The following is a 25221-nucleotide window of genomic DNA, read 5'->3' as shown; positions in this document are numbered from 1 at the left end:
AATAAAAGCAGGCTCTGGATGCTCAGCTGCTATTCAAAGTTCTTCTGTTACCATCTGAGCTGTTCCAAGAGCAAACAATAGGGGAAGGTCATGCATGGAGTCCTGCATGGCTTAACCTGTTCCTGCACATCCAGGAAAAATCCAGGAGCAGCTTTTTAAGGATGGAGCATCACTGGCAGAGCCCATTCCACGTGCAGAATTTGTGGGAAAAGCAGAGCAGCCAGCTCAGAGCTTTGCAGAGCTCTGGGGTGAACTTTGCCACTGCTGGGCCCAAGATAAACACAGGTATGAAAATATCCAAGCACACAAATCACTGGGAGAAATGATTGGGAAGGGAGCAGAGAGCAAATTAAAAAATCATTCAGGATGATATAAATTCCTGTTTCAGCCACAGCTCCAAGGGTGGGGGGGTTTGGTGCTCTCATCATTAGAAATGTATTAATTAATTATATAAATGTATACACACATGAGAAGTGGAAATGGTCAGAGGATGGCAGAAGTCCAGCATGACTTCCCTAATGAAGAAATAATAAAAGTTAAAAGTTTTTAACCTAAAAATGGAGGAGCTGGGGACAGCTATGATCCAATCTAGAAAACCACGAGTAGCACACAGGGATGAGCTGTTTGTCCTCCTCCATCACAACACCCATGGATGGAACCTGGCTCAAAAACCCCAGGGAACAAAATCAGCTTCTAAAGGTTCAAGAGAAACCTGGAGAGGAACTTGAAAACAGATTTCTTGTGGCTCATCCACCCCTGTGCATCCAGAGGGCTGAGCAGGAGCAGGCTGGAGATGGAGGAATACTGCAGGGAGGGGATTTCTCTTTTCCCCACTCACTCATTGCTAAAAGCTGCAGGAGACCCTTGTTCTGAACCAGCACAGCCACTTTTCCATTCCTTAGAATCAGTTCTAACACATTTATTTTTAGCCATTTCCTCCGAAACCCAAGTGACATCGTCGAGGGCCTCAAATAAAAATGTCACTGCAGAACAGAAAGAGTCAAATTCTAACAGCAGAGAGATAAAATTAGGAATCAACTGAATGAAAACCTGGGTGGACACCCTTTAGAAAAATATTATTTCAAATCCTTGTGATTCAAACCAACAACAGTTCTGATACTTGGAGAGAAAAAAAAAATAAATTGAAGCCCTGCCATGGAGCAGAGGAGATGCTGTTAAATCAACACAGAGCCCACCAAAAAGAACAGCTCTGTTCCTGCCCCACCTTCCTCATCCTGCATTTCTAGGTGCACTCACAGCTCCAGCCAGAGCCTCCAACAGCTTTTCCAAGAAGCTGAAAATCTCCACAAATACTTGGACTGCTTCAAAGGCTCTTATTTGGCACCAGGGAAACGAGATGCAACATCTGCACAGGAGTGAGATCATTTTGTCAGGGGAGTCTCGAGAAACAAGATGAGGAATGAATCTATCAAAAACATTCTCATCCACACAACTTTTTACAGGATTCTCCTGCAGCTCAGATTAGAGATTTGACCTGAACCAAGTCAGCCCTATTGCATTTGGCTTCTGCTTTTCACAAAAAAAAAAAAAAAAAATAAAAAATACAAACTAGGGAGCTGCACCAAAGCTGAGCTGCCAAGGAAAACTCTGCTTGCTATTTTCATCCTCTGTTCTATTTTGCACACTAACTAATAATTGTTCAGTTTAATACCTTGTATACCCCATTTTTCCAGCTGAATGTTTTGTATAAACCCAGCTTAGAAAAGCCAGGCCTCTCAGTGCTGCCCAGCACAAATTTCTGAGGACATTTCTCAGGTGTTTGCACGCTCCACTGACTGTGGCAACAAAAGATTCAACTTCAGGTGTTGCAGCCAAGCAAGGAGGAGACTGAGCTCAGTTTTCCACATGCTTTACAACCATGGATTTCATGGGAGAAAATGGGAGAGCTTGGTACCTCGATTTTCAAATGGACAATAATTTCATGGAGCTTCTTGCTGCAGAGCTGTGTCACCTTCTCTCAAGGTTCACTATTATCAATTTCAATTTTTGGAAGCAATTTCCAGTGGGCAGGTTCAGGAACTACTTTTGCACACTGAGGATTTCCACAAGCAGAAACCTTCAGGAGTAAAAACTCATTGAGAACAATATCATAGCATGGAATCACCTGTCCAAATCCCATTCCCAAAAAATTCTTTGTCCAGGATGTGGGGTGCAGCAGGAGGTTTGGGAACAGGGCTCCTTCAGCTGCTGGAGAGAAGGTTCTGGAAAAACCTCCTGGCAACCTCCCAAAGTGTCCAGGAGGTCACCAAGGAAACAGCCACGATCTTCCCACCAGCACACAGCACAAAAAAAGCCAAACCAACCCTGATTTTACCATGAAAACAGTTCAGCCATCTCCATCCTTGGAGGTTTCACAGACTGATCTGGAGATTCCCCACAGCCCCAACCATGACTGATCTGTGCTCAGGATCAGGGCTGTGAGAAAGTGTCAAACTGAAAGGAGCACCATGAAAAACCAACCATGAAAAACCAACCATGAAAAACCAACAGGAGACTCCTGCTGCACTGTGGTTTAAAGAATCCAGGGTGACAATTTATATCAGGGCTGGAAAGTGGCAAAAAGCACTCAACAAACACAAAAGGGACAGGGAACAAAGGGATAAAGGGATTTATCCATTTTTTTCCATTTTTATCCAGCACTGGTGAAGGAAGAGCTGCTGGCTGTGTCACCTGGGAGCAGGGCAGGGACTGGAGGTGCCCCTTGCTCTCTGTCCTGCTGTCACACTTTTTTTTTTTGGATGCAAAGTGCCCACTGGAGCATTTCCTGCACCCATCCATGTTTGTCCAGGCAGCTCAATCCCATTTTCTGACCCAAACACCCAAGTTCACTGCAGAGAAGGTGTCTGTGTCCCCTAAATAAATTCCCAGATGGGAACAGAGTCCTGGCTCTGCTGCAGAGCCCAGGGCTCCCCTCTCCTCAAGCACCCTCATTAATTATCACACCACTTCCCATATAAATCCCATGAATATCATTTCCTATGGACCTGAAGGTCAAGCTCAGGCTGACCTCTGCTCTAACTGCACCCTGGCTTTCATTTCTTTGTTTCCCATATTCCAGACAAGCCCTTAAGAGCCTCCCACTCTTCCCCCCAGCCTTGGGATCCAATCTCCAGAGCTGAAGGGACACAACATCCCCAATCCCAAAAGGAAAACAGGATGAAGCAAATTGCTGACCAGCTCCTGGATCAATACAGCTGCACCAGCCACAGGAGCCTCAGCCAAAGAGGGAGAAGAAAAAAAAAAATGTGGAGCACAGCACAGGGAGGACAATAATTCCCTGTTCAAAGAGGGAGAAGGAAAGGTTTGGAGCACAGCACAGGCAGGACAATAATTCCCTTTTCACCTGGTTCCATGGGGCTCTGCCTGCCACAGAAAATCTGCAAGATCAGAACAAAACTGGTCCCATCCTCAGCTCCACATATTCTCAAAGGTTTAACACTTTCTAGTTTGTCTTGTAGCCCCCAAGGTTTAATTTACTTTGAAATAGCCACATTTTATGGTAGTGACTGTGTCTGAGATGGCTTTGATAGCATTGAGTAAAATTACAGGAATAAGCAGTCTTTTGTAAGCTCCTTTCTCCTCCTCATCCCCCTCCCTAGCAAAAGATTCTACTTTTAAGAAAGGCATTTGTTTCCATGAACAGACTGCTATTGAAGGTACTCTGTGCAATTTCTGCATCATAAAATCCAATCAGCTCCACTTTAAAAAGCCCAAACCAACACTCTGAGCACTTACTGGTCTGCACAGAGCAGAATCAATACCTGACTCCACCAAAATCCAGATTCCAGCTGCCCCAGCAGCCACTCCAAATGGGCACTGCCCCTTTTCTCCCTGCTCAAGAACAGGACAAACTTTTATTTGTGATTCTTGCAGGCACAATCCTGTTACTCACAGGTGAAGGGGGGCACCACAGGCTGAGGCACACGAGACACACAAGGTTATTTACAGAGAAGTTTTTCACATAAAAGCCATGTTTGCATTCTTCCCTGAAATCTGGGGTTTTCAAAAGGCTTTTACTGCTTTTTATGGAGGGTGATAAAGTTGAGTTTTCCATTAGAAGGGCACCTGTAAAGCAAAAGTTTCTACACTGGAAGCACAGCAGCAAAAGCAAACAGACATTTCTGACACAATTTCAGGTCTGGAGGTGAAATTCTTTCCTTGGAGCCAACAGTCAAACACCAGCACCCCATGGAAGAGAAAAGCCCCAAGAGAGAAAATTCACCCTCCAGCCACAAACCCTCTGGGATACAGAGTGATCCAAAAATTAACCCTCTCCAAATGCTGATTCCCAAGGGACTATTGCTTCAAATTCCATTATTTCAGCAGAGCCTAATGCCACAGGGATGGAGAGCACCAGCACAACTCATCCCAAGGTTTAGGACAAACAGGAATTCAGGAGATGCTCTAAAGGGTCAGCCCCAAACTCACTCTAAGCTTTAGGACAAACAAGAATTCCAAGAGATGCTCTGAAAGGTCAGACCCCCTTCTCACCCTAAACTTTAGGGCAAACAAGGATTCCAGAGCCCCTCTTCACTCCAAGTTTTAGGACAAACAACAATTCCAGGAGATGCTCCAAAGGCTCAGCCCCCTCCTCTCTCTAAGCTTTAGGACAAACAACAATTCTCCAGAGGGTCAAACCCCAACTTATCCCAAGCTTTAGGACAAACAGCAATTCCAGGAGATGTTCTAAAGGGTCAGCCCCAAACTCACCCTAAACTTTAGGACAAACAAGAATTCCAGGGCCCCTCTGACTCCAAGTTTCAGGACAAACAAGAATCCAAGAGATGCTTTGAAGGGTCAGCCCCCACCTCACTCTAAGCTTTAGGACAAACAAGAATTCCAAGAGATGCTCCAGAGGGTCAAACCCCAACTTATTCCAAGCCTTAGGACAAACAAGAACTCAGGAGATGCTCTAAAGGGTCAGACCCCTCCTCACCCTAAACTTAAGGGAAAACAAAGATTCCAGGGCCCCTCTCACTCCAAGTTTCAGGACAAACAAGAATTCCAGATGCTCCAAAGGCTCAGCCCACTCCTCACTCTAAGCTTTAGGACAAACAAGGATTCCAGGAGATGCTCTAAAAGGTCAGTCCCCTCCTCATCCTAAACTTAAGGGAAAACAAGGATTCCAGAGCCCCTCCTCACCTCAAGTTTTAGGACAAACAAGGATTCCAGGAGATGCTCTGAAGGGTCAAACCCCAATTTATTCCAAGCTTTAGGACAAACAAGGATTCCAGGAGATGCTCCAGAGGCTCAGCCCCCACCTCATTCCAACCCTTAGGACAAAACAAGAATTCCAGGGCCCCTCCTCACCCCAAGTTTTAGGACAAACAAGAACTCCAGGAGATGCTCCAGGGAAAGGCCAGGGCTGGGGGTATCTCAGAACAATTACAGAGGGCTCTGGAGTCTCAAGTGCCTGAAGTTCTGCTTTGGTTTTCACTCTAATGGCACTGAAGAGAGAACTGATGAGAGGCTGATTTCCCTGAGAAGAGATTCCAGGAACTCCATCCCACCCTGCCAAAGCCATTAGTGACAAGTCTGCCCTCCCTGGGCTCTGGTGGATGCAGGGCAGCATGAAAAGCACAGCACTCAGAGGCTCCATCCTATAAATAACTTCAATATCAGAGGTATCTGAGCTGTCCACACCCTGCTCCACGGGATGGTTTAACTGTTTGTCTTGATTCATGAACATTCTCACCAATGGCCAGGCAGCCCTGAGCATTTCTCCTCCCTGCAGGAACATTTTTCTCCTGCAGTAAAGCCCAACAAGGTGCATCTCCTGCCTGCTTTAACTGGAACTGCTGAATACCTTTCTAACCAAAAGAAAAATCAGCTGTGAATCCATTAAAGGCAACTCCTGGGAAATGCTGGTGCTGATGCTTTCCTCCTCAAATGAATTTCACTTGCACAGAGCCACAGATCCTCCCAGGATGGGGAAGGTTTACCCACAAGTACACTGGCAATGTATTTATGTTTATTGCCAATAAAAAAGGATTTGACTGTTCTGTCCCTCTGATATCTGCAACCCCAGTGTGGATGACCAAAAGCTCAAAAAAAAAAAGATACCAGCCCAAAAATCAGTTTAAAATGCAATTCTGCTGACACACACCAAATTACAGCATGAATTAATGTAATCCACGGGCTCAGATAACAATGAAAAGTAGATTATATTTACTTTAATCTCAGCAACACACAACCTCAGCAACTTATAAAAGGATTAAGCAGGAAGAGCTCCTAATGCAGGAGTGTAAAATTCTAATTGAACACTGAAATAGGTAGATTGTGTTTATTAAAATGAGGGATGTAATTCCACAGGTCCATTTGTCACTGCTATCCCTGGATTTCAGGGAGGGGGATTTCCCAACTGAGAATATTTCTAAAGTGGTTTTCCTCACCATTGTGTGGAAATGCTGTGCTGAATTTTCATTCAAACTCTTGGCTCACTTTTTTTTTAAATTTTTTTTATTTTTAAAGTATAAATTATGTCTAACAAGAAACACACCAGGGATCTCTTCAATCCCCAAAGGCACTTTCTTAAAAGGAGAGAGAACAAAGGAGAAAACCTCCCAGCATGTGCTTTCCAAACCAGCTTCTTAGGACAGTATCAAGAATGACAATACTTGAACATAAGCTTTTCTTTCTCATTCTTTGATCCGTGGTTAATTGAATTGATTATTGCAAACTGTGTAATGATTTCCAAAATGCTGGAGTGGAAGGCAGAGATCACAACAATCTAATAACCAATTTAAAGAGATGTAAGAAATATTGAAGGAAAGATTTAATCACTCAAGTATACTCCTTCCAATTAGAAAGAGCTTTAAATAGCTTACCTTGAGATAAATTAGAGTCTGGGTGCAATTAGACAGGAATAGTAATTAAGATCAGGAAAATTCACATATCAGCCTATGGAGTGAGGGAGAACTCAGCAGAACAAACTTTGCAGATCCCTCATTTCAGCAGCAGAAAGGGAAACACACTGCTTCAATTTATCCAACCCTTCCCCAGTACCCAGGAATTCAGCAAGGCTGGGATCTGCAAAGTTAGGTTTGATCTTATCTGATTTTTTTTTTTTTTCCCCAACAGAACAAACAATCCCAAGTGGGGCCAAAAGGCTGAAATGCTTTGTGGTAAGGAAATACATTATGGGAAAGGCAATTTCATGATTAAAACTCCATGAAAAATTGTGGCAAGTGAGACTGACCACTGCTGTTCTGGAGGGAGCAAGAACTTTAATTTTGCTTTGCCATAGCCCCCATGATATCACATTCCCTAATTTCCACATGTGACACTCCCCACACACAACCCCAGGGCTCTCTGCACAGGAAGGCCACAAACTTTGAGAAATTTGAGGAAGTTTCTCTGACAAACTTTTTCTGGCCAGGCAAAAAGAGTCCCTGCCCAAGTATTACTGTTGATTTTAGTTTTTTAAAGGTCACTAAATGTGAAATCAATCCCATTTGTTAATTAATCAGAGGAGAGCCATAAAAGGTTTTACCTAAGAAAATGAAAAATAATTAAAGGACTGCACTGGTCACTCTTCAAACAGCAGAGTCTTAATCACAAACCCTCCCTGAGCTACCTTTCAACTCCCAAAAAAAGAACTTAAAAGCACTTTTTTCTGGGGATTTACTCCTGCTTAAAAAACCCAAGTGTCCCAAATCAGATGGCAGAGTTTTCCACAAGCCACATTTTTCTGAGGAGCTCCTGCAGCACCTGAGAACCTGCAGGGTGACAGCCCTGACCCCAAATGATTTTGTGTCCCCTCTCCTTCCTGACACAGCAGGACCCACCCACAAACATTTTTTAACTCAGAATGTCCTGAGGTCTTCAAAGTATAAATTTAGGAAGTAATTACTTTTTTTTTTTAAGCAAACTGCCCAGCTCTTGGTGCTACAGAACTTTCCAGTGCCATCCTCCAGTCCCTGCCTGGTGAGCAGAAAACTGAAATTGAGAATAAAACAGCAACTTTGGCATTTCCCCTGTACATCCCTGAGACACTTTAGGAAACAAAAACTTTAAAAACTGGGATTTCTCTCTAAGAGTGATCCATGAAGGGGTTTGGAATTATTTTATTCCCTCCCATCTCTTTTAACTCCTTTGGAGTCAGTCCTGCTAATGAAGGCATCACACAAACCCAAGCTGGCTGCTGTGCACCACCAAACCCTGGCAATGAGTTCTCAAAACACACTATTCCATTTGCCACGCTAAAATTAACAAAAACTCGAGCACTGCAATCGCATCTTAACCCTTTGATCTCGTTATGTGGCAAGCGGAGTTTGAAAGGAAAAAAAAGGCTTAAGGACCACGCAGCTCAAGCAATACAATATGGTCTGGAGATAATAAAAAAAAAAACGAAGGCCAGAGGATTTAAAGGAGGATTTGAAGGGTCCTGACCCACCCAAGTCAGAACACACTCGAGATTTGATTTTTCTTTACCTGCTGACAGCTCTGAAAATGAAAGTGCACCAGACCTCTGATACACAGAAAACCGAGAGCTGCCAAACCTCGAGGGAACGACAAAATCCTTCCTTAGTCATACCTGACATATTCTGTATTTATGTTACACATTTAACACGCCCGTGACCGTACACATCTAAAATCCACCTGTAGGAACTTTAAAGCAAGAGGCAGGAGAATGCTGCTGAAAAACGACCCTGTGACAACTGCGAGCAAACTCTGAAAGTTTTTAACACCTCGCAGGGTGTGCAGGGCTCGGTCTGCACCCACCCCCAGAGCTCCAGGGGGGATTTTCCTTGGATTTTTGGGTGGATGTCACCACCCTCTATCCTAGGATTTAATTCCTCAAACCCGCTGATTCTCCTGCGCGTTTGGGAATCCAAAGTTCCGCGTTGGGCACAGCTGCCCCCCCCCTCCTCCGCCCCAGGGTGAGCGCCCAAAAAAACAAAACAAAAAAATGAAAAAAAACCCCAAAAAAACGCCCCAAAGGCAGCGCCCCCCGTGCGGGCAGCGCCGGCCCGGCTCGGAGCGCCCCGTTTCCATGCGATCCGCAGGATGACAGGGACCGCCGCCAGCTCAACACCGCGGAACTCCTCCACATCTGCTTGTGACGTTCTTTATTTACCGGCGGGGCGGCGAGCCGCGCTCCCCGCCGCGCTCCCCCCGCTGTCACCGCGCCCGCCGCCGCTGCCGGGGGTCGCTCCCCACGCCGGACACCGCCGCAAAGTTCGCGGGGAGCCCGGGCTGCGTCCCCCCCGGCCGGGCAGCGCCCGCCCCGCGCCCCGCGGGGGCTGCCCCGGCCGCCGCCCTCAGCTCCCGGCGGCGCGGCCCGAGCGGGCGGGCGCGGAGCGGAGCCGCCCGCGCTGCCCCGGCTGCTGCCGGCGGGGCCGCCCGGCGGAGCGCGGCCGGCGAGGGGGGGCGCCGAGGGGGGGGAGGCAGCTCCGCGCTCCGCTCCGCACCCACCCCGCCCCTCAGCCCCCGCTGCCGGCGGAGCTCCGCCGCGCCCGCACCGGCAGAGCTCATCTCGCCGCGGGCCGCTCTCGGCCGCGGCCCCGGCGGCGCCGCGGGGGGACCCGGAGCTGCGCTTTACCTTTAGTTCCGCACTGTCCGCCATCTTGCGACTCTGCGCGCAGGCGCAGTGAACCCCGCCGGGACACCGCCCCCCCCCGCCGCCCCGCCCGCCCGCAGCGCGCAGCGTTTGAATCGCGGCGCCATTTTGTGCTCCCTCAGCCGGGCGGGGGGTCCGCGCCGCTCCGGGCTCCCTGCCCGGGGGTGCGGCACCGCCGGGTTCCCGAGCGGGTCCCGGGAGGTTCCTGAGCTCCCCATGGTGCCGTGTGGCCGCTGCCATGGCTGGGAAGTTCGGCCCTGCCTGGGGAGTTCGGCCCTGCCTGGGGAGTTCGGCCCTGCCCGGCCCCCGGCGCTGGCGGCCCCGTGAGGGGCGCGGGTCCCTGAGGGCGCCCCAGGTCCCTGAGGGCGCCCCGGGTCCGTGAGGGCGCTCCGGGTCCCCTCAGCCTTGCGGCCGCGCTCCGGCTGCGGTGGATGCGCGTTCCTGCGGTCATAAATAAATTTATTAAAATCCGATTTGGCAATTCCGCTTTCTGCTATTTAATCTGCTTTAGGAGTGGAATGGGATGGGGCCGGGGTAGCTCAGAGGGCGCTGGTGGAGCTCCGGCTCCTGGTGAGCACCAAGCGGGAAATTAAAGAGTTTTATTTCGGGGAATAATGAGTTTTATTCCGGGCAATTCTGGGTTTTATTTCTCTGAGGTACTGCGGAGAAGTTCAGGAATCATTGTGAGCTTTCCTGTTCCCGAGGAACAGCAGTACAGGTGTTTTAGGAGTCCCAAAAAGCAGAATTTCCGCCCAAATTTACCCGTTTCGCGTCAATTTTAAGTAAAATTTGCGTTCTTCCAACAACAAGCCAGGTAGTGCAGAGATGAAAAGATCTACCAAAATTCTGCCTGGCAAGATGATGCCATCAGATATGAATTTGGATTAAATATTATATTTCTGTCACTACAGCTTGATTAGCTTTTTTCTGTGTTTTTCTACAAATATCGATCACCGTGACAAATTCTCCTCTTGGCCTTCACCTCAATGCACAGAACGGAACAAAGAAGACAAAATTTCCCTCTTTGCCATAAAATCCATCATCCAACATTCAGAAAGCGCTTAGGTTATGGACACTGAAAAACAAAATCTTTAATTTTCCACATTAAAACAAGACACATGGTAATGTAACGTGGGACACAAAATAACCACGAGTGGTGATGGCAGAATTAAAATTTGTAACATTTGACTCATTTAACCAAGATTTGAAATTTGTTCATTTGTGTTAATGGGAAAGAGGTGCCAAATGGGTTTAAGGAGATTTTTGGTACAATGCTGTTTGTTGGTAAGAATATTTATGTGAAATCCTGAAGAAAACAACTCCCAGTAAATAGGGATGACAATGGAGTTGGATCAAAATCCTGGACAAAATTTTATGGATTTTTTTAATGGAGTTTGACCAGGTCACATATACTAAACCCAAAAAAGAAACATATATAAATTATATATGCCATAAAGAGATTTTTGATGGCATCTTGTTTATGGTAAGGACATAGATGAAATCCTGATCTGCTGAGCAAAGCAAACTCATCTCTCTTCCCAAACATTCCATTTGCCAAAATTTCACCCAGAAATATTCTCCAGGCTGACAGAAATCCAGCACAACCCCTCCAGGCCATCCCTCCATCCCATTTCCTTTTTTTTGTGTTCTGCCACCTTCAGCACATCCAACCCAACGCCCAGAAAATGAGCAGCAATTAGAGAATTCCGTGTAATGAGGATTTCTCTCCTGCTTTGGGGAGGGGGGCAGGATGACACAGCTAAAAAAATAAAAGTCAGATGATTCCAGCACGCCCACAGCTCCCAGAATTAGCCCATCTATTTCAGTGGGCTGAGCCAGCCCAGTGGAGAATTTGGAATTATTAAATCCACGCCACAGCCGTGTTCTAACAGGATCAATGAGTTCTGTCGAGTTGGAAGGATTTGGCTGAAAAGATCTATAATTTTTGGAGACAAATCCTTGCTTTATTTCAGTTATTTTTATTTTTTTCCCCCCTGAATGAGGCTGCTGCACAGCAAAAACAGCTTTTCCTCTGCTTCTTCACTTCCTAGCAAATTCAGTGGGATGTGGACGTGTGCTTGAAGTGTTTTGCTAAATCATGGCACAACACTATCAAACTTGACACGTGGCCATAAACCACAGAGTCCTCTCAAAACTTGCTTTAAAAAAACCCAGCCCAAGAATGGTTTCAGCTGCATTAAAATAAGGAATAGAACTTTTAAAAATGGATACAGAAAATCAGGTTTAAAATGATCCTACTGGTGTTTATTACAGACAAACCTCACTTCATTTATTTTTTTTGTCATTTTGGGCTTTTTGATGGTGGCTCCCTTTTCAGAATGCACAATATACTTGGAGGATGGAGAAGGAACTTAATGAGAAAAACAATCTGTGCTTCTATTTTTAGGCTATTATTTACATGTAGTGAAATTTTGTTCCTCTCTGCTGCCGAGGCTCAGCTGATGGGTTTTTTTGCCAAAAAAATCTTTTATCAACACAGTCATTTCCAGAGGTGCTCTCCAGCTGTGGCAGTGGTGGCAGCACTCAGATCTCTCAGGGTTCTCTCTCCAGTTCCAAATGGACATTGGAATTTTGGTGTTTTGTATTTCCTAAAAAAAATGCAACTGGAATGGGAGGAACAGCCCCAAAACAATCCTGCAGTTGTGCTGCTGCTGAGATAAAGCTATGATTTTTTTATTATTCTTTTTAACCTCTGTGGGGAGGAAAAAATGAAAGCTCAACCCTCCAAAATTTCAATTCTCGATGTTCCAAAGTTACATTTCCCCCTTTTGGCCGTACCACAGTGAAATAAATGACTTGAGAATCTGCCTCCTACCCCCATTTCTTTTATTTTCCTCTTCTGTAACTTCCCCAAAAATGTATCATGTCACATAAGTCACATGCTCCAAGCCATGCTCAGACACAATAATATTTTTGAAGCAGATATGCATTTTTTTTTTCTGTGAACATGTTGTTTTCATTAGCCTGAGTATCCAAGAATTTTCCCTCTTTGTCTAATAATCTGAATTTACTTTTTGTTTAAAAGTAATATAAGGGCATTTCTGAGCCTGAATAAATCTGATTTAATGATAGAGTTTCAGATAATATTCCTTGATAGAAAACACGACCAAGCTCTTAAAACCCCTTTATTGCTGAGGTTAAAAATAATAAAATGTGTGAAACACCCTTTTCTGCAGGACAAAAAGAGGAATATTTTAGTGAAAACCACTTGGAGAAAGCAATGGAATGACCAATAACTGATAAAATAAATCCTTTTTTTTTTTTTTTTTTGCTTTAAAACAACACACGTGGCTCCATTGCTGAGCAGGAAGTTGATGTGGAGTGGCTGGCACAAACATCTCCCCAAAATCCACATCCAAGAGCAATATCAGACCAAATTCTGTCCCATCCTCCCCAAAATCCACATCCAAGAGCAATATCAGACCAAATTCTGTCCAAACTCCCCCCAAATCCACATCCAAGAGCAATATCAGACCAAATTCTGTCCAAACTCCCCCCAAATCCACATCCAAGAGCAATATCAGACCAAATTCTGTCCAAATTCCCCCAAAATCCACATCCAAGAGCAATATCAGACCAAATTCTGTCCCAAAATCTCCCAAAATCCACATCCAAGAGCAATATCAGACCAAATTCTGTCCCAAATTCCCCAAAATCCACATCCAAGAGCAATATCAGACCAAATTCTGTCCTATCCTCCCAAAATCCACATCCAAGAGCAATATCAGACCAAATTCTGTCCCAAACTCCCCAAAATCCACATCCACGAGCAATATCAGACCAAATTCTGTCCCTAACTCCCCAAAATCCACATCCAAGAGCAATATCAGACCAAATTCTGTCCCAAAATCCACATCCAAGAGCAATATCAGACCAAATTCTGTCCCAAACTCCCCCAAAATCCACATCCAAGAGCAATATCAGACCAAATTCTGTCCCATCCTCCCCCAAAATCCACATCCAAGAGCAATATCAGACCAAATTCTGTCCCAAACTCACCCAAAATCCACATCCAAGAGCAATATCAGACCAAATTCTGTCCTTTCCTCCCCAAAATCCACATCCAAGAGCAATATCAGACCAAATTCTGTCCCAAAATCCACATCCAGGAGCAATATCAGACCAAATTCTGTCCCAAAATCCACATCCAAGAGCAATATCAGACCAAATTCTGTCCCATCCTCCCCCAAACCAGGCCCAATTTTTTCTGCTGCTCACAAAACAAACTTTCCTCTCTGTGTTATGAAAATTCCCAGAGGTGGGGGTTCAAATCTGAATTTTGGGAGCATTTTGGGAATGTCACCTTTGCAAACGAGTTTCAGTCATTGTTAATTACTCATTAATGATGTCAGCAGTGCCGTGGGTGACACATCCCTCGTTTCCCTGTTCCTGTTTTTCCCTGCTCTGATATCCAGGGAATTTTGCACCACTGAGCCTTGGCTGCTTTTCCACAAACTTTCCCTCGCTGCAATTTGTGCAAAAATTTACCCAAAAATTTTCATTTCTCGCCTCGTTTTGTGGCTGCCCAAATTGTGTTCCCAGCCTGGAATGCCAGAATTCCATCCCAGCCTGAAATGCCTGAATTCCATTCTCGTCTGGAATGACAGAATTCCATCCTGGTTTACAATGACAGAATTCCATTCTAGTCTGGAATGACAGAATTCCATCCCAACCTGGAATGACAGAATTTTATCCCAGCAGGGAATGCCAGAATTTCAATCCCATATTCCCAGATTGGAATGCCAGAATTCCAAACCCACATTCCCAGCAAGGAATGCCAGAATTCCCAGCAGGGAATGCTAGAATTCCAAGCCCATATTCCCAGATTGGAATGCCAGAATTCCCAGCCTGGAATGACAGAATTCCCAGCAGGGAATGCCAGAATTCTCAGCCCATATTGCCAGACTGGAATTACAGAATTCCCAGCCCACATTGCCAGCAGGGAATGCCAGAATTCCCAGTCCATATTCCAGCCTGGAATGCCAGAATTCCAAACCCACATTCCCAGATTGGAGTCCAGAATTCCCAGCAGGGAATGCCAGAATTCCAAACCCACATTCCCAGCATGGAATGCCAGAATTCCCAGCCACATTCCCAACAGGGAATGCCAGAATTCCCAGCCCACATCAGCCTGGAATGCCTGAATTCCCAGCCTGGAATGCCAGAAATCCCAGCAGGGAATGCCAGAATTCCCAGCCTGGAATGCCAGAAATCCCAGCAGGGAATGCCAGAATTCCCAGCCCACATTCCCAGACTGGAATCACAGATTTCCCAGCCCATATTCCAGCCTGGAATGCCAGAATTCCCAGATTGGGATGCCAGAATTCCCAGCCACATTCCCAGACTGGAATTACAGAAATCCCAGCAGGGAATGCCAGAATTCCCAGCCACATTCCCAGATTGGAATCCAGAATTCCCAGCAGGGAATGTCAGAATTCCCAGCCACATTCCCAGACTGGAATTACAGAATTCCAAGCCCACATTCCCAGCATGGAATGCCAGCATTCCCAGATTAGAATGCCAGAATTCCCAGCCCATATTCCAGCCTGGAATGCCAGAATTCCCAGCAGGAAATGCCAGAATTGCAAACCCACATTCCCAGACTGGAATTACAGAATTCCCAGCCCACATTCCCAGACTGGAATGCAGAATTCCGAGCCCACATTCCCAGCTGGATGCCACATTCCAGAGCCTTCTCCGTGTCACTCCCAGCCCCACCCAGCCCTGCAGCTGCGGGACAGTGGCGGTGGCACAGCCGTGACACAACAATCGGCTCCTTCTTTGCCGGGATTTGCATTCCCGGGATGATCTCGGGGTGGGAGGGGCTCCCAGTACCTCCCAGTATCCCCCAGTACCCCCCAGTACCCCCCAGTACCCCCCAGTATCCCCCAGTATCCCCCATTCATGTCTGTCCTGCTTTGGGTCACCTGCCCACAGATGAGGGGGGGACACCTGGGGACATTGGGGACAGCACTGGGGACACCTGGACAGGGTTTGGGGACATCTGAGGATGTTGGGGACTGGGTTGGGGACACCAAGAGACACCAGGACCGGGGTTGGGGACGCGTGGGATCATCAAGGACAGAGCTGGGGACGCTGAGGGACATTGGGGACAGGGTTAGGGACACCAGGACCAAGCTTGGGGACACATGGGGACATTGGGCACATCAGGGATGGGGTTGAGGGGGTGTAAGGGACACCAAGACCAAGGCTGGGGACACCTGGGGACACCTGGGACTACCAAAACCAGCCCTGGGGATACCTGGGGACATCAGGGACAGGGCCTGGGGACACCTGGGGAGGCTGGGACAGAGTTGGGGACACCAAGACGGGGCTGGGGACACCTGGGGACATTGGGAATGGGGTTAAGGGGATCAGATGGACAACTGGGGACACCTGGGGACACTCTGGGGACACCTGGGACTACCAAAACCAGCCCTGGGGACACCTGGGGACAACAGGGACAGGGCCTGGGGACACCTGGGAATGCTGGGACAGGGCTGGGGACACCAAGACGGGGCTGGGGAGACCTGGGGACATTGGGAATGGGGTTGAGGGGGTCTAAGGGACACCTGGGGACACTCTGGGGACCCCTGGGACTACCAAAACCAGCCCTGGGGATACCTGGGGACATCAGGGAGAGGGTTGGGGACACCTGGGGACCTCAGGAACAGACCTGGGGACACCTGGGGACATTGGGAATGGGGTTGAGGGGATCAGAGGGACACCTGGGGACACCTGGGACCACCAAAACCAGCTCTGGGGACACCTGGGGACATCAGTGACAGGGCTGGGGAACACCTGGGGAGGTTGGGACAGAGTTGGAGACACCAAGACAGGGTTGGGGACACCTGGGGACATTGAGAATGGGGTTGAGGGGATCAGATGGACACCTGGGAACACTTGGGGACACTCTGGGGACACCTGGGACTACCAAAACCAGCCCTGGGGACACCTGGGGACATCAGGGACAGGGCCTGGGGACACCTGGGGATGCTGGGAGCAGACCTGGGGACACCTGGGGACATTTGGGGACACCTGGGGACAAGAGCAGCTCTGAGTCCTTTCCAGGCCGAGCCATCCCTGGGCTCTGGTTTGTACTGGGAGGAGGTGACAGCCCAGGGGAGGTGACAGCCCTGGGTGACATTTCCTGCCCTGGCATCGCCACCTGCGTTTCACTCACCTCAAATTCACTTTTGAGATTTTTCCCTGGAAAAAAGAAATAAGATTTTTTTCCCTGCTGGGTGGATCTGCTTGCTCTTGTCCAGGTTTTTATTCGGATTATTCTATAATTTTATTTTTTCAGTTAAAACTGGACTAGTTCTCTGAGAAGAAATGGTCACTCCTGAGATATTCATCTCCAGTAGGAAAAGAATTTCCTTTGGCTCAGTTAAATTTTTTTTTTTTTTTTGGTCAACAAAATTCCATTCCCATGACTCACACTTGGGATTTTTATTCTTTTTACCATTAGCCCCCGTTTTCATAATTTGTGGCTGCAGCACAAGAAGAAAGAGTAAAAAAAAAGTGAAAATCAACCCCAGCAGGTCCTGGGAAGCTGAGAAATTCCAAAAACAACAGAAATTGCCCAAAAACCATTGAAAAAGGAGGAGAAAAGCTGCAGAAAATTGAATTTATTTCCAAAATACCATCCCAGAGGTGAGGCAGGATTGGAGTTGCCCTCTCCAGACCCCCACAAAGCCAGCGAGAAACTTTCACTCCGATTAAAAGGGATTTTTTAGGGCCCCAGTGCTCTTGTTTTACAGACAGTAAATGATTCTTAGCAAGCCAAACCTGTGGCGATAAAATAAAGAAATCAAAATAATTACCATTTTCCAGAAGTGATTCCTTGGTGTTCCCCCATCCCTCACTCACACAGTGAATGGAGAATGTTTTTATTTCTATTTCCAGTTCATCTGAATTTTAAATCATTTTTTCACAGAGACTGAGCCAGAAAATTTGAATTTGCCCCAATTTGAATCTCCTTCCTGTCCTAGAATTCCCATTGTGGAATTCCTGGGGAGGAGATTTTGCTCCAAATTTCCAGGTTTTCATCCCTAAAAATCAGAATAAACTCAGGATAAAGCAGCAGCAGCCAGGCTGTGCCCTGAGAGGGGCTGAGCTATCAATTGTCCAGTATTTATATTTATATTTATATTTATATTTATATTTATATTTATATTTATATTTATATTTATATTTATATTTATATTTATATTTATATTTATATTTATATTTTTTAATTTTTATTTTTATTTTTAATAATACTAATAATACCAATACCAATGCTACTACTACTACTGAGAATAAAGTTTAAATATATTTGTACCTATATATATCTAATATATATATCTCTAATATATCTATATATATTTCTATTTCTAAATATAATATAATATAATATAATATAATATAATATAATATAATATAATATAATATAATATAATAATACCAATGCTACTACTACTGAGAATAATATTTAAATATCTTTAGAGGCATATTTATATTTATATTTATATTTATGTTTATGTTTATATTTATATTTATATTTATATTTATATTTATATTTATATTTATATTTATATTTATATTTATATTTATAATAAATACTTATATCAATGCTACTGCTACTACAACTACAATTGCTAAGAATAATTTTTAAATATATTTAGATGCATATTTGTATGTGTATTTGTATTTATATCTATATCTGTATCTATATCTATATTTAAAATATAATAATACTAATATCAATGCTACTGCTACTACTGCTAAGAATATTTAAATTTAAATTTAAAATATTTAAAATATATTTTTATGCATATTTGTATTTATAGCTATAGCTATGTCTATATTTAAAATATAATAATACTAATATCAGTGCTATTGCTGCTACTACTACTGCTAAGAATAATATTTAAATATATTTAGATGTATATTTTTATTTTTATTTATTTTTTAAATATAGTTATATTTATATTTATGTAATTTTTTTTTTGCCAATGCATTCCAATATATAATTTTCCCAACATTTTGAAATAAAATAAAATAAAATAAAATAAAATAAAATAAAATAAAATAAAATCTTCATTTTCCATCCCAATCCCTCTCCTTGCAGCATCCCCTGAGTCATGGGAACCGAGCTGCAATGAAGCTGAGCTGAGTTCATTTCTGATGGCTCATGTGGAAACACCCCAGCCAATCACACCCCGGTAATTAACTGGAAATGACACGGACGTGTTTATTCCAGCAGCCCTTGGTGCTGGTCCTGAGCTCCTCGCGCTTCCCAGGCCTGCTGCAGCCGCCCTGACCCCAAATTCTCATTTTTGTTCTCACCCCTCTGCCTGGGGAGGGGGTTCAGGACAAGTTTTACTTTTGTTCTGCAGCTCTGATCTGCATTTCAGGAAATATTCACATTTTAATTGTGTTTTAAATAAGAATTCCAAGATTCTGACTCAACATCTCATCATTTCCTCCTGCTCATCAAAATCCTGAAAATTCGTGGATTTATGGTTGGGATCACCCTGATTTGGAAGAATTTCATTTCTTTCAGTTCAGATCTTCACCTGTGCTGCATTTCAGGAAATATTCCCATTTTAATCACATTAAATAAAAATTCCAAGATTCTGATTCAACATCCCATCATGATTTGCTTCTGCTCATCAAAAATCCTGAAAATTCATGGATTTATGACCAGGATCATTGGGATTTGGAAAAATTTCATTTCTTCCAGCTCTGATCTTCACTTGTGCTGCATTTCAGAAAATATTCCCATTTTAATTGTGTTTTAAATAAGAATTACAAGATTGTGACTCAACATCTTATTATTTCCTCCTGCTCATCAAAATCCTGAAAATTCATGGATTTATGGTTGGGATCACCCTGATTTGGAAGAATTTCATTTCCTTCAGCTCTGGTCTTCACCTGTGCTACATTTCAGGAAATATTCCCATTTTAATTGTCTTTTAAATAAAAAATCCTGGATTCTGACTGAGCATCCTGTTAAGATTTGCTCCTGCACATCAAAAATCCTGAAAAATTGTGGATTTATGATTGGTATTATCAGGATTTGGAATAATTTAATTTCCTTCAGTTCAGATCTTCACCTGTGCTGCATTTCAGGAAATATTCCCATTTTAATCGTGTTTTAAATAAAAATTCCAAGGTTCTGACTCAACATCTCATTATTTCCTCCTGCACATCAAAAATGCCAGTTTTCTGGGATTTGAAAAGTTATGAATTTACCTTATATAAAATCCTAAATTTCTGGGATTTGAAAAATTATTTATTATTGGGATCCACCCCAGGAACTGGAATTCCATCATTCCCAGGATCCATCCCAGAACTGGAATTCCATCATTCCCCAGAACTGGAATTCCATCATTCCTTTGGGATCCACCCCAGAACTGGAATTCCATCATTCCTTTGGGATCCATCCCAGAACTGGAATTCCATCATTCCTTGGGATCCATCCCAGAACTGGAATTCCATCATTCCCCAGAACTGGAATTCCATCATTCCCCAGGACCCATCCCAGAACTGGAATTCCATCATTTCCCAGGACCCATCCCACAACTGGAATTCGATCATTCCTTTGGGATCCATCCCAGAACTGGAATTCCATCATTCCCCAGGACCCATCCCAGAACTGGAATTCCATCATTCCTCTGGGATCCATCCCAGAACTGGAATTCCTTCATTCCCCAGAACTGGAATTCCATCATTCCTTTGGATCCACCCCAGAACTCCTCACCCTCCCCTGCCTCCCAAAGTTTTCCAAAGTTTTTCCAAGGCTCTCCCTCCATCCCATCTCATTCTCCAGCTTCCTTTAGGGACAAATCCCAAAAACCCAAAACCCCCTCTGCACTTCCAGCCTTTTTCCCGTTCTTTCCACCATTTCTGTGAAGAAAAAAACCCAAAAATAATCCCAAAAAACCAATTTAAGCCCAGCCTATTGTTCTCACCGAGCTCAGCTGCAGCAGGATCTCAGCCCATGGTTGTGATTTCCCACATCTGTTATTTTTATGCTATTTTTATGTTATTTTTATGGGTTGTTTTGGTGCCAGGAGTTTCTCAGGAGGTGTTTCACAAGCCCTGGCACCTCAGAATTCAGCGTGCTGCCACAATTAGGAGAGCCCTGAGCGTTCCAGGGGTTTTTATTCCTCAACATCTTTTAGCCCAGCCAGGCACGGAAATCGAGCGTGGTGTGGGCTCCTCCTTCCACAGCCAGGCTCAGTGCACGAGTTCATGGAATCCTGGAATCCTGGAATCATCCAGTTCCATTCAGGGACTCCTCCTCTCATCCCAGGCTGCTCAAAGTGTGGACATCCAGAAATGGTGGGAGAAAAAGGCAGCAGAAAAAAGGTGGAGGAAAAAAAAATATAGAGAATGGAGGGTGAGAAAAAAAATAGAGAATGGAGGATGGGGGAAAAGTGGCAAAAAAAAAAAGTCAGAGGAAAAAAGTTGGGAAAAAAATGGGGCCAAAAATGGGGGGAAAAAAGGCAGCAGGATAAGGCAGGGAGGAGTGAAAAAATGGAGATGGATAATGGTGAAAAGAGGCGTTTAAGAGGAAGGAAAGCACTGGAAAGGTGAGGAGAAAAGGGTGTGAAACACGAGCAGAAAAAGGATCAGAAATATGAGGGGTTCCATGGCAGGGACTCCTCTCACCATCCCAGGCTGCTCCAAGTGTGGACATCCAAAAATGGTGGGGGAAAAAGGCAGCAAAAAAAGGGTGGAGGAAAAAAAATATAGATAATGGAGGGTGAGGAAAAAAAATAGAGAATGGAGGATGGGGAAAAAGTGGCAAAAAAAAGGTCAAAGGAAAAAAGTTGGGGAAAAAAGGGCAGGAAAAAAATGGGGAGGGAAAAAAGGCAGCAGGATAAGGCAGGGAGGAGTGGAAAAATGGAGATGAATAATGGTGAAAAGGGGTGTTTAAGAAGCATGAAAGCACTGGAAAGGTGAGGAGAAAAGGGTGTGAAACACGAGCAGAAAAAGGATCAGAAATATGAGGGGTTCCATGGCAGGGACTCCTCTCACCATCCCAGGCTGCTCCAAGTGTGGACATCCAAAAATGGTGGGGGGAAAAAGGCAGCAGAAAAAAGGTGGAGGAAAAAAAATATAGAGAATGGAGGGTGAGGAAAAAAAATAGAGAATGGAGGGTGGGGAAAAGTGGCAAAAAAAAAAGTCAGAGGAAAAAAGTTGGGGAAAAAAAGGGCAGGAAAAAAATGGGGCCAAAAAATGGGGAGGAAAAAAAGGCAGCAGGATCAGGCAGGGAGGAGTGAAAAAAATGGAATTTCTGGGAATTCCAGCCCAGCCCCTCCCCACCCTCCCAGGGAATATCCCTTCCCAATATCCCAAATTTCCAATTCCCTGTGTGCTGCCCCTCCATCCCTTGTCCCCGGATCCCTCCCCAGCTCTCCTGGAGCCCTTTAGGGGCTCTGAGATATTCCCAGAACCTTTTCTTCTCCAGGCTGGACCATCCCAGAGCCCTGCAGGGGATTTTCTTCGTTATCTCAAATGATTGAAGCAGCTCATGGGGGCTAAAATTCTGTTTATTACAAAAGCAAAGTCACAGTCACCAAAGTCTCTGCTAAGTTTTGTTACAACAGAGCCCTAAATAAAATAAAAGCTGCTCCTGTCAAAGTCCTAAAAAATGATGTTACTACAGCTCCTAGCTGCTTCTCAAGTGATAAAAATGCTAACAAACAAAATAACAAAATAAAAGTCAATAACAAAATAAAAGAAATAACAAAACAATAGCAAAAAACAGAACCAGCAAACAATAATATAAAAACACTAACTTTCCTTAATACATAATTTTATATAATATTTTTTCAACAAATTAACACACCAACTCAAACTGCCTTTTAACCTGTTAGAATTTTAATTTCCTAACACACACCAAGATGTGTATAAACTATGTGTATGATCTGTCTTGTTTAATCTAAAAAATATAAACAATATTCTCACTGAAGTTCTGTTTTGTCTAAACAGAATCTCCCAACAAACTTCTAAAACCTCTACTAAAAACAACAATATATTTTTCTACCTTCACTACAACTTATTCTTCTCCTTTAGCATCTAAACCTTTTGCTTATTAAAACCACTACAACATTAAAATTTACTTACACCTAAACTTATGTATAAATAATTTAACATCCTTCAATCCATTCAAAAAGTTTAATTCAACCCCTGCACTTGGATTTCTGTCTGAAAAATTCAGAGAGAACTAAACTCAGTGACTCCAACAAGCTGGGAGCAGGGACAGCAGGAATTTGGTTGTCCCAGATTTCCAGGGACACCCCAGAGCTCTGAGAACTTTGGGAATTTCCAGCCTGGAGCTGCTTGAAATGAAATCCAAAGCTCCATCTCCTTCTCCCAGGTCAGAGATTCTGTGTGCAGTTTCTAATTTGGATCACAGCTCTGGAAAACTTGATTGGAGCTGTGAAAAGGGAATTTTTATTGGGAGGAGGGAGCTCTTGCCAAGGTTTGTTTTTCAAGGAGTGAGAGCTGGGCCTGGAAGTGTTTCCAGGGCTGTGCTGGCCTGGATGCCCTTGCAAGGTTTATGGCAATTCCTGAGCCCAAACTGGATGGGCTGGTGCTGTTTGCTTTGGACAGGTGCTGAGATGGAAACCAGCTCCAAATGTTCTTACTGTGGTACAGGCACTGCTGAAAATCCATTTTCTCCTTTTCCCCCCAGACTGAAACCAGCTCCAAATGTTCTTACTGTGGTACAGGCATGGCTGAAAATCCATTTTCCCTTTTCCCCCCAAATGGAAACCAGCTCTGAATGTTCTCACCCTGCTGCATGGCTGAAAATCCATTTTCTCCTTTCCCCCCAGATTCAAACCAGCTCCAAATGTTCTCACCATGGTACAGGCACTGCTGAAAATCCATTTTCTCCCTTTCCCCCCAGATTGAAACCAGCTCCGAATGTTCTCCTCACTGTGGTACAGGCATGGCTGAAAATCCATTTTCTGCTTTCCCCCCAATGGAAACCAGCTCCAAATGTTCTCACCCTGGTGCAGGCACTGCTGAAAATCCATTTTCCCCTTTTGCCCCCAAATGGAAACCAGCTCCAAATGTTCTCACCCTGGTACAGACATGGCTGAAAATCCATTTTCTCCTTTTCCCCCCCAAAATGGAAACCAGCTCCAAATTTTCTCACCCTGGTGCAGGCACTGCTGAAAATCCATTTTCCCCTTTTCTCCCCAGATTCAAACCAGCTCCAAATTTTCTCACCCTGGTGCTGGCATGGCTGAAAATCCATTTTCTCCTTTTCCCCCCCAAAATGGAAACCAGCTCCAAATGTTCTCCTCACCATGGTACAGGCATGGCTGAAAATCCATTTTCCCCTTTTGCCCCCAAATGGAAACCAGCTCCAAATTTTCTCACCATGGTACAGGCACTGCTGAAAATCCATTTTTCCCTTTCCCCCCAGATTCAAACCAGCTCCAAATTTTCTCACCATGGTACAGGCATGGCTGAAAATCCATTTTCCCCCCAAATGGAAACCAGCTCCAAATGTTCTCCTCACTGTGGTGCAGGCACTGCTGAAAATCCATTTTCCCCTTTTGCCCCCAAATGGAAACCAGCTCCAAATTTTCTCACCCTGGTACAGACATGGATGAAAATCCATTTTCCCCTTTTCTCCCCAGATTCAAAACAGCTCCAAATGTTCTCACTGTGGTGCAGGCAAGGCTAAAAATCCATTTTCCCCCCAAATGAAAACCAGCTCCAAATTTTCTCACCCTGGTGCAGGCACTGCTGAAAATCCATTTTCCCCTTTTCCCCCCAAATGGAAACCAGCTCCAAATGTCCTCACTGTGGTACAGGCACTGCTGAAAATCCATTTTCTCCTTTTCCCCCCCAGATTCAAACCAGCTCCAAATTTTCTCACCACAATACAGACATGGCTGAAAATCCAATTTCTGCTTTCCCCACAATGGAAACCAGCTCCAAATGTTCTTACCATGGTACAGGCATGGCTGAAAATCCATTTACTCCCTTTCCCCCCTTTCTCCTTCATTTCTCCACAATTTTCACATTCCCAAATCCACCCTACCTGCAAACAACAAATTTAAAGCAGGCAACAGAGCAACAACCCTGAATTCAGACACCACCACCACAGACATCTCCCAAAACCCAAATTCCCCCAAAATCCAGCAGCCAGCCCCAGCTCAGGTGGAAACCTTCCAGGGAATTCCAGCAGTTCCTGCAGAGTTTGTGCTGTGCAGTGACCCTCTGGAGGGAGCTGAGCCATAAATCCAGGAATGCCTGGGAAAAAAGCAAATTAAAAGGTGCTAGACTTGGCAGGGCCCCGGGTGACACTGATGGCCCTTCCAGCTGTGCCAGAGGATTCCCAAAAATCCCTCCTGGCCTCTGCCAAAGGGTTTGCCCAGGTGGATCCTGCCCCTGCAGGGGGTGACACAGAAATGGTGACATCCTGGTGAGGATGAGGGTGAGGAGCTGCTCAGCCTGGAGGAGACATCTCCAAAATAACAGCAAATAAAGGGGAAAATCTTATATCTTAATGTAAACAATCCCTCCAAAGTCAGCAGATCCCACAGCTCCACTGAGAGGCAGAGGGGAGATCCAAGGAAGGGATTATTGGTTTTTAA

At 44.8% G+C, this 25221-nt stretch overlaps 1 protein-coding gene across 1 annotated transcript in view; it reads right to left on the bottom strand.

Moving 5' to 3' along the window:
- The window catches only part of PIAS1 (protein inhibitor of activated STAT 1), a 56816-nt gene extending 47189 nt beyond the window's left edge, over window positions 1-9627 (bottom strand). Inside the window, exon 1 of the mRNA XM_033070872.1 lies at window positions 9566-9627. Coding sequence (XP_032926763.1) covers window positions 9566-9589 — 24 coding nt within the window. The 5' untranslated portion in view covers window positions 9590-9627. The remainder of the gene's footprint in view (window positions 1-9565) is intronic.
- Window positions 9628-25221: the final 15594 nt, after the last annotated feature.

This window comes from Catharus ustulatus, chromosome 12, assembly GCF_009819885.2.
Source record: "Catharus ustulatus isolate bCatUst1 chromosome 12, bCatUst1.pri.v2, whole genome shotgun sequence".
NCBI classification, from domain to species: Eukaryota; Metazoa; Chordata; class Aves; order Passeriformes; family Turdidae; genus Catharus; species Catharus ustulatus.
Note: the sequence above shows the minus strand (reverse complement) of the source record. Positions and strands in the feature narration are given on the sequence as shown.